Source organism: Castor canadensis, chromosome 19 (genome assembly GCF_047511655.1).
Source record: "Castor canadensis chromosome 19, mCasCan1.hap1v2, whole genome shotgun sequence".
Taxonomy (NCBI): domain Eukaryota; kingdom Metazoa; phylum Chordata; class Mammalia; order Rodentia; family Castoridae; genus Castor; species Castor canadensis.
The window spans coordinates 20775946-20792584 of record NC_133404.1 but is presented as its reverse complement, the minus strand read 5'-3'; the positions used below and the strand labels follow the sequence as shown (position 1 = coordinate 20792584).

Sequence of the window (16639 nt, the reverse complement as noted above, 5' to 3'; positions counted from 1 at the left end):
GGGGTGGGTGCGGGCCCCGCAGGGGTGTCGCGCGCCTGTCGCGCGGGCTGCTCGAGGCCAGGGGACTCGGAGCTGCCACTGCACCGCGCGCTCCCTGCCCAGGAGGAAGGCGCTGCCCGGCGGCAGGGCGCACTGCTCGGACCCGGGGCAGGAGCGAGGGAGGTCTGGAGGGCCGGGAGCGAGCCGGGGAGGGACAGGCAATGGGAGGCGCTCGGCGAGCCTGTGGACCCGCCGGGTGGCCGACCCTGCCGGGTGGCGGGTGCCGGGGCGGCGGAGGCTGCGGCTCCGCAGTGCCACCCCCGCGCCCACCTGCCCGATGCTCTGGCCCTGGAGGAGCCTGTACCGCGATCCGGAGGGCCGTGGGAACGCACCCTGTTCTTGGGGGTTCATGTCTCGGGGCTAGAGGTTGGCAGGACACGCGCCCCGGTTTCCCGCATACAGCGCCGAGTGCTCGCCGCCCAGACTCGCCCCGGGTCCAGCAACCAGCTCCAGGCGCGCCTAGGCGACAACCGCATGTCCTTCTTAACAGGAGTCGCAGAGGGCCTTTGCTTCTGGGGTGGAAGTACCTGTTGTGTGCTTCCCAATTCTGGAGTTTTGGGGTTCTCCTCGGGGGGAAAAAATGTACCTTTTCCAACTCTCTGTTGTTGGCGTAAGATAAGCACCTATTTGCGTTATGCGCACGTTGAGAAAGAAATATGGGTTTTCTTTGAGACTAGTTGCTAAGCCCATGGACAGTGCCTGCCTGGATTTGAAACGCATTAATTAGGGCCCAGCTCAGGACTGAGACACTTCCCCCATGCAGTGCGTAGTAAGTCATTTAGTCATGGAGCAGGATGTCCAGAAAGTACCAAGACTCTTTTATACAACTGCCTAGTTGTATTTTCGTGATCCTGTAGAAGACTTGTTTCTTAAATGTGCCTTTTCCCTCCTCTTTCCATGTACTTTGCCTCAGCAACTTGCAGAACAAGGAGTAGCTTGCTGGCTTTGAACGCGTGGCAAATATTTCAGAAAGGTAAATTGATTCCACTTTGTGGATTTGACAGATACGAAATACAGTTGCTTAGATAACTTAAAGCATTTATATTAATAATTGAACTAATGGGTCATTTACTAGCTTGCTTAAAAAGTAAAACAGTATTTGAGACATGGAAAAAAATCAATTAGGATGATTTTGCATTCTGAGTAAAAGTGAAAATTAAGCCAGACTGTAACTTGTTTTTACACACCACTTTATTGCCCAGGAAAGGTAGTAGGAATCACCTAGTTGTGTCTGCTTGAGGGTGACAGCCAGGTTCCCTGTCTCTGTAAATTGTTGCATGGTAGCAGTATAATTCGATTCAAATTAGTGTCACAAAAATGTCATATTTACACCCTTTTCCTCTTTGTGTACTTTTCAGCTTCAAGACCAAGTTGGAGGACAGAACAGTTATTCTTACAAATTCATCTGCTTCAGTTATTATTCTTATTGGGAATGGACCATGGAATGTTCTCTAGCTTTATCATGATCAAAAACCTCCTTCTCTTTTGTATTTCCTTGAACTTATCCAGTCACTTTGGGTAAGTCACCATCTGTGCTTTTGTCGTGTGATTTTAGGGGCACTAGTGCCTTTCTGAAACCTCATAGAGTTGAATATCAATTCAGCAAGCCCTCCCTTGACCTTTTTGTAGTCCTACACCATTTAGAGTATTGTAAATAAATGAAGGGTCCTTGCCCTGACCCTCACTTCCTTCCTGAGCAAGGCTGCTTCTGGTTTGGGGTCTTCTGCAGTAAGTCAGAGAAAAAAAAAAGCAGATTACATTTTCAGAAATGGAAGCCAACCATGGTTTCAGAGTAAGCTGTGTGTCCTCCTACTCAGGTTAAAATAAGATTCAGAAGTTCATGTCATCCACTGTTGTTAGACAAGGCAGTGTGTAGCATTTGGATTATTCTCATTGGTTTCATTATGCCAGTGAATTTGTCTTTCAAGCCATGTCCCTGGTATTGAAAAGAACGCAAAGCAGCCCTGGCCTGAACCAAGGGCCTGTAAACGCAGGTGCAGAGATCACTAGACTACACTTGACTAAAATCTGAGAGACACCCAAGAGGTTCTGGCATCATCACTTCTATTAACCCTTTTCATTTTGGTCTTTAGCCTTTTCTCCTCATACTAGTAATAACTAATATTCCAGACACTTGTTCTTAGGAGGATATTCCTCCTCTTCTCTGTCTCCCCCACTGCCCCATAATTGTTCTGGCTAATCAAAAGGATTGCAACCTAAAAGCTGATGGGATGTAACTCAGAAACTCAATTTTAGGACCAAAATTGCAAATGCATTCATTTTGTAAAAATGGGCTCCAGAGGCTGCACAGTGTACTCTGTAGAAGGGTAAACCATAAAGGCATGAAAGGCATTCCGGGGTTTCTCAACAGCCTGGAGGGACCCCTTTTATGGGCAAGTAAAGATGTCCTACCTAGTGCTGGGGCATTTTCTGTTTGTCCTCTGGGCATTCTCTGCTATTCTCATCCTTACAGATTTGAGCAGAGGAAGATATATGTATCTTCCTCTGAAAGAGGAGAGAGAGAGAGAGAGAGAGAGAGAGACAGAGCCACGAGATTTTTCTCAGGTTCTGGGACTGTAGCCCAAGTATACCAGTGTACAAGTTTGAGGCCTCAATGGTAACTTTATCAAGCAGAGCTGACCTAAGGATCATGCAGGTCTTCCACTGCTACACCAGACAGCCAGCGTATGCATTTTAACTATGGTAATGGATTTGGATGTATAGTATGCTGCAATCCTTGTAGCTATTCGAAATATTCCCTTGGGAAGGAGCACTGGATGCTATTCTTGTCTTGTGTGTCTTGAGGGGACACCTCCCCTTCTGAGCTCCTTATTGGCTGATGAAGATTTTCCTTTCCAAGTTCTCCAACTGTTAAATCCTATATGAGCTATGATGTTCACAGTGTTCTTCTGAATGGAAGGTGTTTATCTAAGTGAAATCCTACAAAAGAGTCAACGTTGCAAGTGGATACAAGTATTTACCTTGTTTACTGATATTTTACAAACATTTAGTGAAGTGATGAATACACTAAGATTGGAAATATATAGTTCTTTTATAATATTTTAGTCAAGATTTATTATTGTAAATTGACATAGGAAGTTGTTACATTCCACAGTAGATGCAAATCTAAAATAAGGAGTAATGTGTCTGATGAGTTTAGCCACAAGAAGCAGATATACTTGATTTCTTATTTAATTCTATAGCTTTCTGAGGTCATGTAATTGTTAAGTTGGACAGGTAATTGTTAAGTTCTAGAAAAAAAATCCCTGAGCAAATTAGGATACCCCTCAATCTTTCTAGAAGATTAACTGTTGGAAAATATTTTAATTTTTAGCTATCAAGATTTTAGTTTTTTACAGTCTATCATTAAGCAATACCTATGAACTGCAGAAAACATGTGATATACAGGAAAAGGATATTTAGGAAAAGGAAAATGTCCTTTATTCAGCCACCCAGAGAAGATCATTTCCAGCATTTTGTTGGCTTATTTCTCCTTGCTGCTGTGCATATTTTTATACAGTGTCATCACACTGTACATTCAGCTTTTTGACATTTTGTGTACCTAATGCTTTATTTTTACAAATGCTTTAAGCTGTATATGATTTTTTTTAAATGGATAGCTATTTTATAGTTCATGAATTCATTGTCAATAACTACTTCACTAATTTGGGATGTTTACATTGTTGTTGATTTTGCTATTATAAATTTTCCTGAAGAGATCATATTTGACTTGCAACATTTTCAAGTTTTTGAGAGTTTTCTATTGGAAGATATTTCAATATATGGAATTTTATAGCAGGCTGTTTGAATGCTTTTATCTGTTTTTGGCTTTTTGAGGCAAGGTCTTGCTATGTATCCCAGGCTGGCCTGGATCTCACTGTGTAGCCCAGGCTGGTCCAAAACTCACAGTCCTCCTGCTTCAGCCTCCTGAGTGCTTTTAACTCTTGCGTCTGTATGCCCAGCTGCTTTTGATAAAGTAAGGATTTTAGTAAAGCAGGAGGCTAAGTAGCATGCCCTCTGTTCAGCATGATGCACTTTTCAGCAGCCACAAAACTTATTTCTACTTATGTGTGGCTCCTGTCAGCTGCACATTACCTAAACGTATGTAAGAATAATTTTGTCGAAACCCAAAGACAGTTTCATAACATTTCCTTGACTTTAAATCTTGACGGAATAATAGCTATCACAGTGCAGAGTGCCTATTTTTATGTGAGTTTTTAGGTGAATACTAGGAGCCACTTAGGAGCCTAGCATCCTTAGCCCCACCTTCCAGCTGGGAAGGGGTGGGGGTGGTGATTAGCTAACTTGGGAGGTCCACACAGCCAATAACTGCTGCAATTCCTGGCTCAGCAGTCTTCTGTGTTGTTCTGCTGCTTATATCTCGCACTCCATTTTTTGACTACAATTGGTTTGCCATAGGTCAAACCAATCTAGAGAGGAGGGGCTATAATTCTGAAAGGTATTCTCTGCTTCTGGGTAGAGTGTTTTCTGTACTCTGAGATTGGGGGGTTAGTTTGAGTAAGATCTAATTCCCCCATCCCCCCAAAGACAAAAATGATATGATCTGAGTTTAAAATAAAGGTGAAAAGGGTGGTAACCAAGTCTCTAATTTCAGCCTGAATCTAGGACCAGAGAAATGCTGGCTACTGTAAATACACAGGAGGCCAGATTGCCTGCGGGGAGGTGGGGGGTAAGGAAAGGAGGGCTATAGAACCAGGAAGGGGAGAAGAAGAACAGAGGCTAGGTCTAAGGTTTTGTGCATGTACAAAGTTGCTATGCAAGGTTGGTGAAAAGTGTGGTATTTGGTACCAGAAAATGCATTTGTGAGAAAGAAAATATATTTGACAATTATATAAGATAGTTAATGTGAAATTGCTTTGAAAATATTATGAGTATTATTTCTTTTCTTTCTCCCTGTCCTATTCTAAATTTGATCAGTCACCAGCAGCTTATTTTCAATAGCCTTTATAATTCTGCTATTAGTTTTAAATTATAGAACAGAGCAAGAGCTAAGTGTACAACAGAACAGAGGCCTAATTTGAAAGCCAGCTTTCTGTCATGGCCCATTTGGAGACACGAAATTATTTAAGCCATTATAATTATTTTTGTGAAACCTGTAACCTAAAGTACACGACATAGAAAAACTAGCACCAAAGCAATATTGGAATCCACAAAATGTCAAAATATGTAATATTAAGCTTAAACTGGAATTAATTTATCATCATTTGAAAAATTGTTTCTCCAACATGATAAAACATTGATAATTGCAAGATACATTTCAGGATTATTAGCTCAATCATAAGGTAAAGTCAGATTTCACTCATTTTAACCATATTAAACATGTTTTAGAGATTTATCTATCAAAAAAAAGAAAATGTGTTAGAATTTTGTTACTTGGGAGCTGCAGTTCTGGTAGACTTTGGTAAACAATATTTTATAAACAGTAATTAAAAGCAAGCTCTTGAAATCACTTACAAATATGAACAGGGAAGGTTATTCTTTATCTGTGCATTTGAGTGTGCCAGCCTGGGCCTATGGTCTCATGGAGAGGACCTTTTCATTCTGGTCCTCAAGGACAGTGCCCGCCTCTTAACTAGAGCAGAAAGTACATTCTTTCTGAATCATGCAGGCATTCACAATGTCTTCTGAAATGGAAAGTTCTCTCTTGTGTATCCCCAGATGACAAATTCTTCCTGCCCTGTAGCAGCAGGTTCAGGAGGTCCAGGACACACGGTCATTATAACAATTATAAAAACACTCAGAAAGTGCCGCTGAAGCAGTTAGCAGGAACAGAAGCTATGGCAGGTCTAAACAGAGTCTTCAGGTACAGCCAGAGATCAGAAAGGTAGTACCTGCAAAAAGCAGGGTATGCAGGTGCCTACAACAGGTCTGCAGAGTCACATCCAACATTTTTTTTAAAGGCATCAAAAGAAAAATACCTCCAAATTATATGCTTTTTAAAGGAAACTTTTAGCCTATTCACAATACCAATAGGCAATGAACAGACCTCAGAAGGATGGTAGTGAAGCGCGGCTCTCTGCCGACTCTGGCTGGCAGTCAGCTCCAGGATGACTCACTGATTCAGCTCACAGGGAGAAGGAGAATATGGATTTTCAGACTTTTACAGATTCAGTGGTCATAAGATGCATATTTTAATTGGTGTGGAATTTCAGAGAAAACTATTAGAATTATAAACAAAAAGAAATCTTATCTTACAGCTCTCATAGCAACAAGAATTATCACTGTGTATATGAGTGATCTTTAGAATTTTTTTTAAATGTGCTATTAAATTTTTATAAAAATCTCATTTTAAAAGTCAGAGAAGTGTGTCCAGTTTTTGCCACTAGAAAGTGATAGAATCAGGGCTAGCATTCCCACTGCAAACACTTCCCCAGAATGTCCTAATATTTAAGGTGTCACAAAAAGGGAAAAGAATCTGGGGGTGGGGGGTGGGGGGATCTATACATTAGAAACAAGATCTTAATCTAGAACTCAAGTAGAACCACTTGAGTGGATCTATCATAGCCTGAATGAAACCCAGTACGAGATGTGAATTATGCAATCAATGCAGTAGAAAAGGGGTCATATGCTAGGAAAGGTAAGATGTGCTATGAAGTAGGCTTTACCTCTGCATTGAAAACTCCATGTGTATTTAAGAGTTATGTCAAAATCGGCAGATTCTATGTTAGTGAAACATGGGGACAGTTAATCTTCAGCTTTAACAACAACAAAAGAATTGGACCACCACTCCCTAGTCAGTTTGGTTCCTGTCTCAAGATCCAGCAAATGGAATGAAGTATCATTCTGACAGAGGGCCAGGCTCTGTTCTCTATTGCTACACACTCTGTGTGACATCAGAAGTTACTTAACTTGCCTGCAGCTCAGTTTCTAAATCTCAAAGTGGGGATAAAAATGGAACCTACCTCACAGGGCTGATGTTCATAGCTCAACCTATGCTAAATGCTTGAGCAGATTCAGGTGTGTGTGTGTGTGTGTGTGTGTGTGTGTGTGTGTAAGTGAACACTATCCTTGTGGTGTTATGACCAAAAGACTCAGGTTTACTAGCCCTAGAGCGCAAGAATGGTACCTGGGCTGGGCCCAAGCACAGTGAAGTCTGTAACCTGAATCACATCTGCAAAGTCACCCCTGTGTCAGGCACTGTTTTAGGTGCTGAGCCCCACAGCGGGCCAGAGTGGAGCCTGCCTTCAAGGAGGTTGCATTTTGGTGAGAATGAGACTACCAAGGAACCAATAAGTATCAAGCTGTGATGATTGTTATGAGGAGTAATTCTGATAAGAAATAGCGAGAGTGCGGGAAGTAGATGCTGTTGCAGGGATCTGAGTGAAGTGGTGATGTGAGTGATGCTATTTGTAGAGAAGACTGAACAGGCAGGAGGAATGGTGACAAATGCAGGAGGGATGGAGACACAGCAGGGGTGTTGTGGCAGGAGCCCGTTGGGCATTTTAGGAACCACAAGAGGCGTGAGAAGTAGGAGGCATAATTCTGGGGGAAGGAGTGGAGTTGGACCAGATTATGGAGGACCTTGTAAGCCATGTTGAGTAGTATTGGTTGGCTTTTATCTTGAAGGTAGAAGAAGGCCATGGAGTGGTTTTGTTGTGTTTTAGACATGTTCTCATTACATGGCCAGGCTGATCTTGAACTCCTGGGCTCAAGCCTCCCAAGTAGCTGGGACTACCTATGTGCACCATTGCCACCAACCAGCTCATTGAGTGGTTTTGACTAGGAGTAAAACATGATCCACGATCCAGTTTAGATGTAGCAGTAATATGATTTATAATCTAAAGCTCACTGTGCATGCTGAGTGAATAGAATTGGATGGAATGCGGGTGGAGGAGAGGAGAATTAAAAGAAGCAATTAACAGATCTTTGCAATGACAGTGGTGGGGACTATTTTGGCTATCAGGATTTGTAGACCGATTGACATGGGTAAGGAAAGAGAAGGGTCATGGATGATGCTCCCACTCCAATTCTTAGATCTGAAAACAAGGTGGGTCAGTTGCTTATCATTGCACTGCAGAAACCAGTAGGCAAAGAGGTGTGGGTACAGAATATCATGAGTGTAGTTATGGCCTGTTAAGAAATTTGAGACACCTGTTAGATAAACAAATGGAGGGGCCACACTAGCCATTGGACACAGAGGTCTGGAAATAAGAGAGAGATTGATCTGATGTGTGGGCTTGAGATTCATTCCTAGATGGGAGATATTGAAAGCCATTGACCTGGATGAGATGAGGTAGAGTTTGAGTGTAGACAGAAAGGAAAAGAGGTCTCTAGATTTTGGGGGACATTATTCTGTGTAGAAGTCAGGAAGGTAAGAGGGGTCAAGACTGGAAAGAAGAGCAAGTGCAGAGAAGAAGAACAAAAAGAATAGTGTCTTGAGGCCAAGTAGAGAAAGTGTTGTAGTGAAGGAGACATGATCAGCTCTGCCAAGTGCTGCTCACAGGTTCCTTGAGTTGAGGGCCAAGACTTGACCTTTGGATTTGGCAATCTGGAGTTCATTCCTGGCCTTTAGGAAAGAGGTTTCCTTGGGATGCAGGTGGTACAAATTGAACAGGAACAGCTGCAAGGGAAGGGAAGAGAGGCAGCAGGGATTTTGTCATGTACTCAACTCTTCTGGTGAGTTTTGATGAGAAGAGGAGCAAAGCATGGAGCAGTAACTGGAAGGGTATGTGGGCTGTGTGACTTTTTAAAGACCAGTGGTGTTACAGCAGATGCTTTCACTTTTGGGAATGGTGAGGGAGCAAGGGGTGTATAATAGACTCTGAATGGTACATTGTCTACACCCTGGGCAGCCCCCATGGTGGTTACAGAGAGGGAAGGGGCTGAATCTGGGAACATGAGCAGGGTGACATGGCTATGACCTATGGGGATGTAGGACCTGGATTCTACCTACCTTGTATGATGTATGATTCTGAGTCAGGTAGCAATGTAAAAGACATAGAGAGCCTACAAGATGGGTGGTAAGCAGGAATAGAGTTGCACTTAGTTTGGAGAGCTGAGGGGTAGGACTGGGAGGGCCTTTAATATGAATCTCAAGTAAGTGAGAAGAACTTAAGAGCTCTGGCATGATGCTTCAGCACACTGGACTTTAGTCACATAAAACATGTCTTTCAAGTTCATGTTTTCCACCTCAAGAGGGAAAAGACTTTATTTGAAACTTGGGTTTCATTGTGTCCACCATTTTTTTTTTTTTTGCTTAGTTTTAAGAGAATATGGTTAGTTTTGAGGAAAATTTCACAAAACGATTCCATTTAAAGGAGCATATGTAATGACCTCAAAGTAACCAAAAAATAAAGATATATTTCTCAGAAACAAATCAAGTGTTAGAGGAAGAATGCAATTTCAGACGACAGATAAACTGAAGCACAAAAGTTATCCTATTCAATTCCCAAAGTTCTTTCACATTGAAACTATCTGCAGTTACCATTATTGATTCCATTTTATGTAAATCAGAGATGGCTGTCAATGTTGGTAGAGATAATATCACAAAGAAACACATCTTCGTCAGTAATATTGTCAAGACTTTTCTTGACGAGAGAACTTGTACCCTTTAAGAGGCCATAATAAAGAATCAGGCATTCCTAAGGAATCCAGGTAAAGTTAAACACCTTCCAAGATAGAATCTATAACGTGTTACTATTCTTGTTAGAGATTATAATTTTGATGGATAAGTAAAGTAACATTGGTACAGACTGTTAAAGATCCTCAGAAAGAAAAACACTTTTAGATCTTGCTAAAAATGCAACTTCTTGCTTACTCCTCTTCCAGAGTATAGTTGTTCCTTTGCATCCATAGCATTCCAAGACTCCTTCTGGATATCAAAACCCATGATGCTCAATCATAAATTCCTTATGTAAAATGGCATAGCATTTGCACAGAACCCATGAACATCTTCTTCTACACTTTAAATCATCTTTATATTATTTATTTAATGTAAGTGCTGTACAAGTAGTTGTTACACTGTAATGTTTAGAGAGTAATGACCAAAAAAAAAAAAGTCTGTGTTTGTTTGGCATAGGCAACATTTTTTTTCAGAGATTTTCTGTCAGTGGTTGGCTGAATCCATGGATGTGGAACTTGTGTAAATGGAAGGCTGACTGTAAGGACTGGATTCCACAGTAGAGTTCAGTTCACTTTTAATCAGTAACTGGCTGATTTTGGAGTTAGCTGGATTTCCTATCCTGCAGTATTGAGACACCTTCTTTTTCCCCAGTCAGAAATCCAGCTGTTGAGCTGGCTGTGGTGGTGATATACTTGGGAGACTGAGGCAGAAGGATTGCTTAAGCCTATGAGTTTGAGGCCAATCTGGGCAACATAGAGACACTCTATTTTAAAACAACAAAAGCATAAGAAAGAACTTGGACTGATGACATCCATCCATACCACCTCTTAGCCCTATCACCATTGTATCTGTGTCTCCAGTTTTGCCTCTCTCAAGCTTGTCATTGTGAAGTGGCCCAAAGTCCTCAGAAAAGTGCCTAAGGGCCCCATCACCTTCAGGAAGCTCCTAGAAGTGTAGTGTGACATAAAAAGTCCTTTGGAGCACTTGAGGCAGGCATTTACCACTGAACATATTCCTGCCGCTGTTTACAGCACCCTCCTGTGGTTCTCACTAGAGAGGGTCAACTTTCCTCCCGTGAACCCAGGCAGAGCTTGGGTGTTCTTTGTGTTCCTATAGTGCTGAGTAGTGCGTGTAGTGATGCTAGAGTCCTGCCTTTCCCATGTTCTATTAAAATCCTTTCAGATCACAACTGATTCCTGCCAAACAAGAGTTATGTCCTGGAAGTTGGGACCATCTTTGCTGTTGTCATATCCCTAGAGCCTGTCTGAGTACCTGACACTCAGTAGATGTCAGCCACTGAGCCGAGCTACCAGAATAAGCAGCAGACCCAATGACAGGTGTCTCTGAAGATGCAGTATTCGAGGGAGACTCTCAGAGGCCATTGCAGTCACTGGCAGTTGGTGCTCAGGCCAACTTTTATGTTTTCAGCCTAGCCATAGAGCATCACATTCCACCATTGCTGTACAGGAAGGTTATAGGGGTAGGGATGAAAAAATATTGGCACCTTTTTCCTCTTAGATCAATTAAAACTGAGTCTCGAAAGCCCAGAAATCGGGAAGAAGCTAATGCAAGTGTTTCAGAATCAAATGCCTTTGAAAAGGTCAAGGAAGAGACAACAAGGAGAGGTGGGAGTTTTGCCCACTTGCAAGAGTTTGCCCTTTCTGAAGACATTCACAATTTATTTCTCTTAAACACTCTGCTGGTGAAATAAATCCATTAGTGGATCAAGTTCCTTGGCATGCCAGTTCCCCACTCCACGTCATCAGAAGTCTGTAAGTGACCCAGAACTTCAAGTCAGGCTGGGAGACATGGCATGGCTTTTGAAGAAACCCCAGAGATTTCTGTGGCTCTGTGCCACCCCACTCATTACCCTCCCTAAACAGCAAACACCATCTTCCTGAAGCTGGAATTTACTTCACTTCTTTATTCTTCAATCTAAAATTATTGGAAAAAGTTATTGGATCAAGTCCTTGTGACTTTTATTTAAACTAATAATACTAAGGTAGAGAAATATAAAAAACACAGGCATTAAAAAAACAGTTTATGCTGGTACTGCACAGCTGGCTTTCCATACAAGTGGATTCTACATCTGAGAATTTACCCAATCCTGGATAGAAAATATCGGGAAAAAATTACAACTGCAATGAACACGTACAGACTTTTTTTTTCTTGTCATTATTCCCTATGTAATACTGTATAACAAACACTTGTGTAGCATTCATGTCATATGAGGTATTATAAGTCATCTTATAAGTGATTTAAAGTATAAGAGAGAATATGTGTAGACTATACACAAAAGCTATGACTCTTTAAAAAAATTTTTTTGCAGTAGTGGGTTTTGAACTCAGGGCATCAGGCTTGCTAGACAGGCACTCTACCTGTTGAGCCACTCCGCCAGCCCAAAGCTGTGTTATTTTATATAAGAGACTTGAGCAACCATGAATTTTGGTTTCTATACTGAAGGACAACTGTATTTCCTTTGTGGTCCCTTTTCTGGAATATCAAAGATCTGAAAACATTAGAGCATGAAGCAAATGTGACCTGTTTTTGTGAGAATGTGACTAAGGTATAAGGAATTCATATTTTAAGAGAACCTCGTTAATCAGCCCTGACAAAATTGAAGGGCAAGTCACCAAAATTTTCAGGCATTTCTTTTTTGATGAAGGGTATTGTCAATAGACTCAGTTCACCAAACCCCACTCCCCCAAAGAGCAGAGCCTTTAATTGTCTTGGAAACAGGAGTGCACCCATAGTACACTTAAATGTGAGCAGAACTCCTTGACTGTTTCTTTGGGATTAGGAAGAATTGAATGGGAATGTCTGCAGGCAGAGCTGCCTTGTGAGCCTAAATGGAGCAAGTATTCAATAAGAGGGGTGTCCTGTGGCACTCCCTGGAGGATCCATCCATTACCACTGTTATTATTGTTCACTGAAGGCAGAGCCCAATATTTTGTTTTTCAAGTGTTTTCAGTGAGCCAAAATTGAACAAAGCAAGCTGAAGTTAATCTTTACTGTAGAAGAAGCCCTAAAGATTAGGCGGTGTGATAAAGGCACTAACCGGTTTCCAGGCATTTGTCAGGTCTTCCTGAAGGAAGGCACTATATACCAGGGGACGAGCAAACAGCATTTGTGTCCTATGATAAAGCAAGTCTTCCTCTTCATGGCTGTGAAAATGACGTATTTCTTAACTACATGCTGCAGATGAATCATTTTTTGAGGCGCATCTATGGATATAAAGAGCTTCTCAGTTGTTCAAAGAAAACAAACAAAAACCAAAACACAAACCCTGCTCCTGCCCTGAGATGTATTTTTAGGGATTTTTAAAGAATCTGTTCCCTACCTCCTAGTGTCTGTTAATACAGTGAAAAAATACTGCAGACCCCCAGAAATGGCCACTATCATATGAAGACCCCCCCCCCAGATAAATAAAGGGGCAGTTATCATAGGACAGGGTACTTACTGACATTTCTCAAAAAAAGTGCAATTATGTACGAACAATGCATAGATATATTCAAATTTTTTAAAGATTTTTGTTCAATGAGTGGAAAGCTGAGCTTTGGCGTTCTTAAACATTGTGAACTATTCCATGGCTAACAGAAATGACTTGAGTATTTGTGGCATGAGTTCCAGAGCAAAGTGGGATGGTGACAACCTGAAACCAGTGGGTCTGTAAGCTTTGTCTCTGATCTTAGGAAAACAATATGCAGAGACATCGCTGTGGTTGCACAGTCTCAAAATGGGAATAACGTGGGAATAACGTGGGAAGTCTGTCTCCTAATAGCCTGGACTGCTCAGATCTGATGTGGTCTAAGAAAATCTCACAGCAGATAATGGGATAGCTTAGAAAGATTTCCTTGAAGCATTAAGATACAGTAGTTTTCCCCTAACTGTGGGGGATTCATTCCAAGGCTCCCCGTGAATGCTTGAAACTGAGAATAGAATGAAATCCTATATATAGTATGCTTTTCCCTACACTACATACCTATGGTGAAGTTTAATTTATAAGTTAGACACAATAAGGGAGTAACAACAATAATAGAATAAAACAACTATCGCACTACACTGTATTGTAATAAAATGGCCCATGTCACTACTTTTGCACTTCAGGACCATTATTAATTAAATAAGGGTTACTTGAACACAAGCACTATGGTACTGTGACAGTCCATCTGATAACAGAAACATCTATTAAGTGACTAGCAGTGGGTAGTATATACAGCATGGATATATTTAGACAAAAGAATAACAAGAATAACTTATACATTGGACAGGTCAGTGAGAGATTTCATCATCTTGTACAGATTGATACAGAATTTAAAATGTACCAGAATTTTCCACTTAATATTTTTGGATTTAGGTAGCTGAAACAGCAGAAAATCAATTCATGGATCAAGGGAGACTATTTTTTTTTGTTACTGGTATATATTCTCTTGCCTCAATTTGTAAGTTAAAAAGGCAGTAAGGATCTTCCAAAAATTAAATAAAATTGTATTACCAAACTGATAGAAGAATACAAATGCCACGAGGGTAGACCATGAGGCCAGACTTGACCAATTATTATACACCTGAACAAGTACAAAGTATACCATTCTTTCTCACACAACCCTAGACATTGTCATCCTGATATCAATTAAACTATGTGAGCTGAATTCTTTGTCATTCTGAAGTGTGAAATTATCACAGAAGCTAGAAAAAAGGTGAATTTAATATTTTAGATACTAAAGCACAAAGTAAAGCATGCATGTCCAATTTCGTGCTAACAACTGAATTTTGGCTTGTTAGAGCTTCAATTATATGCATTATAATGGTGATTTGAAAATTAGATCAGGGGAACTTTATATTGTCTCATTCAAAGGGAATTCAAAGGTCCAGTAAAGAATTGATCTGTTTAGATGTAGTCAATGAAAATGACCATTTTCAAGAAATGGGTGGGGCAGGTGCACATCCATTCTGACCTCAGCATCCCTTAGTGGAGAGATGGCTAATTTCAGACACTGTTTGGAAGACAAAGTGCTTAAGCAAAGCTGAGGCTCCATAGCCATGCTTTTCAGGGAGGTGCCAGGAATCACATGCTCTCTTCCCAAGTGCCAAAGATGCTGGGTTGTTGGCAAACAGATCTGGCTTTTAGCTGGGCCTGACCCTTGAGCCCTTGAATCTAAGCCCAATTTGCAGGTCAATTGCTGTTTTCATACTTGAAAGCATTTATAGGACCTTGAAATAGGATCTGTACTCTTCAGATGTGTTACTCTCTTCTGGCTTGCAGACTTTCTTTCCCCCAGACTACCTCCTCAGTTTATCTAGATTTGCTCAGGACAGATGCTGAAATCAGAATTGATTTGTGTCTGCTTTACCCACTCCTTGAAAATTGGTCATTTTCATTGATTGATCTACACAGATCTTTTCTGGTTTCCATTTGCTTCATCTGAATATGCTTTTGGAGCCTGGATAGCTTCAGTCCACTGAACAAACCCAGAATATTCTTGCTTTTCCCCTGAAGCTTCGAGGGGTTTTATTGTGTTGGTGAGGTGTTGGGTCACAGTGAGTGTGGTCATCAGCTGATAGTGCTGAAGGGTGTGGGAGCCCCAAAATATATCACAGACCTGATCATTTCTGTCACCACATGCTCTAATCCTGGCATATTATTTAGAGCACAAATGCTCCTAGTCCACTTAAGGATACTGTGAGCTTCAGGGACACTGATCTTGTCTTCCAGTTTGGGTAAAGCTGCTCAGTGCTGCCCTCCACACATTAGTGTCCATTGCAGATGGCTCATTAATGACTTGCAAACTCAACTTTTCAGTGTTTAAACCAAACTTCTGAAATCACCTGCGTGTGGGTTAGGCTCTGCCAATCCATGTGCTGACACATTGATAATAAGTAGTTCCTCATAACAGGGAGTGGCAGATTTGTGTATTGTGTTAGGTTGACAGACTTCAGTCTAGAGCAGAAGTAAGGATATTCAATAGCTTAGCTTCTTAAGGGAAACCAGGCACCTGGGCAGAATGGGAGATCTAGTCTCAGACGCCCTCCTTCTAAGATGGGTTTCTGTATCTTGGGCATTTGTAAGAAGCAGTACAAGTTTTAACTCTTTCTTTGTTTCACTTTTTAAAAGCTTTTCACAAATGCCAACTAGTTCTGTAAAAGATGAGACCAATGACAACATCACAATCTTCACCAGAATCTTGGACGGACTCTTGGATGGCTATGACAACAGACTGCGGCCTGGGCTGGGAGGTGAGTGTTGTCTCCCTGGCTGACACCTGTGAGGACCCAGGAAAAGCTTAACCTCAGTCTTTGGTTACTGTTTGCTGGGATTTGAACCATCCCTGAAGGAGCTACCATGCCATGGTTTTGAGCTGGTGGCTGCTTTCTCTTTGCCAAGGATCCTTTGTTATCATTTTCCAGATGTAAGAAGCCGGGGGAAGTGACCTCCCTCAAGTGTCCCTGCGAACTCCCTTCTTCCCAGATAATCCTAAGGGCTATATTGGTTCGCTTAAGAAGGATCCATTTCTTAGGTGGATATCAAAGCTGAGAGTAGCCTATGTTAAGCAATATCATAAAACAAACCTCAAGCTGTCTTATCTGTGCAAAACCTCATCAGAAATCCCTTGTTCAGTGCAGTTGTTCTTTGCATCTTTACACATTATAAGCTTAATTTCTCACTGCAGTCACAGTCATAGTGTTTATGTAGTCTCTCTTCTTATCTAAAAGGAATGTATTCCAAAAATTCCAGTGGATGGGTAAAAAAATTTTTTTTATTTGTGGTACTGGGGTTGGAACTCAGGGCCTTCACCTTGAGCCACTCCACTAGCCCTTTTTGTGATGGTTTTTTTTTGAGATAGGGTCTCATGAACTATTTGTCTAGACTGGCTTTGAGTGTCAATCCTCCTAATTTCTGCCTCCTGAATAGCTAGGATTACAGGCATGAGCTACCAGCACCCAGCTGGATGGTAAATTCTGTATTTGCTATTTTTTCCCTATGCATATAATACCTAGGATAAAGTTTAATTTATAAAT

The 16639-nt window shown here is 41.3% G+C and overlaps 1 protein-coding gene across 5 annotated transcripts in view; it reads left to right on the top strand.

The window, feature by feature from the left end:
• Gabra5 (gamma-aminobutyric acid type A receptor subunit alpha5) overlaps nucleotides 1–16639 on the top strand; it is a 70839-nt gene that overhangs the window by 1220 nt on the left and 52980 nt on the right. For 4 of the 5 annotated variants that reach the window (XM_074061595.1, XM_020153183.2, XM_020153184.2 and 1 more), the window contains exons 2-4: nucleotides 953–1012; nucleotides 1398–1557; nucleotides 15735–15856. In XM_074061595.1, coding sequence (XP_073917696.1) covers nucleotides 1472–1557; nucleotides 15735–15856 — 208 coding nt within the window. In that variant the 5' untranslated portion in view covers nucleotides 953–1012; nucleotides 1398–1471. Of the gene's footprint in view, nucleotides 1–63; nucleotides 163–952; nucleotides 1013–1397; nucleotides 1558–15734; nucleotides 15857–16639 lie in introns of those variants that run through there. The other variant, XM_074061596.1, reaches the window with a different exon arrangement.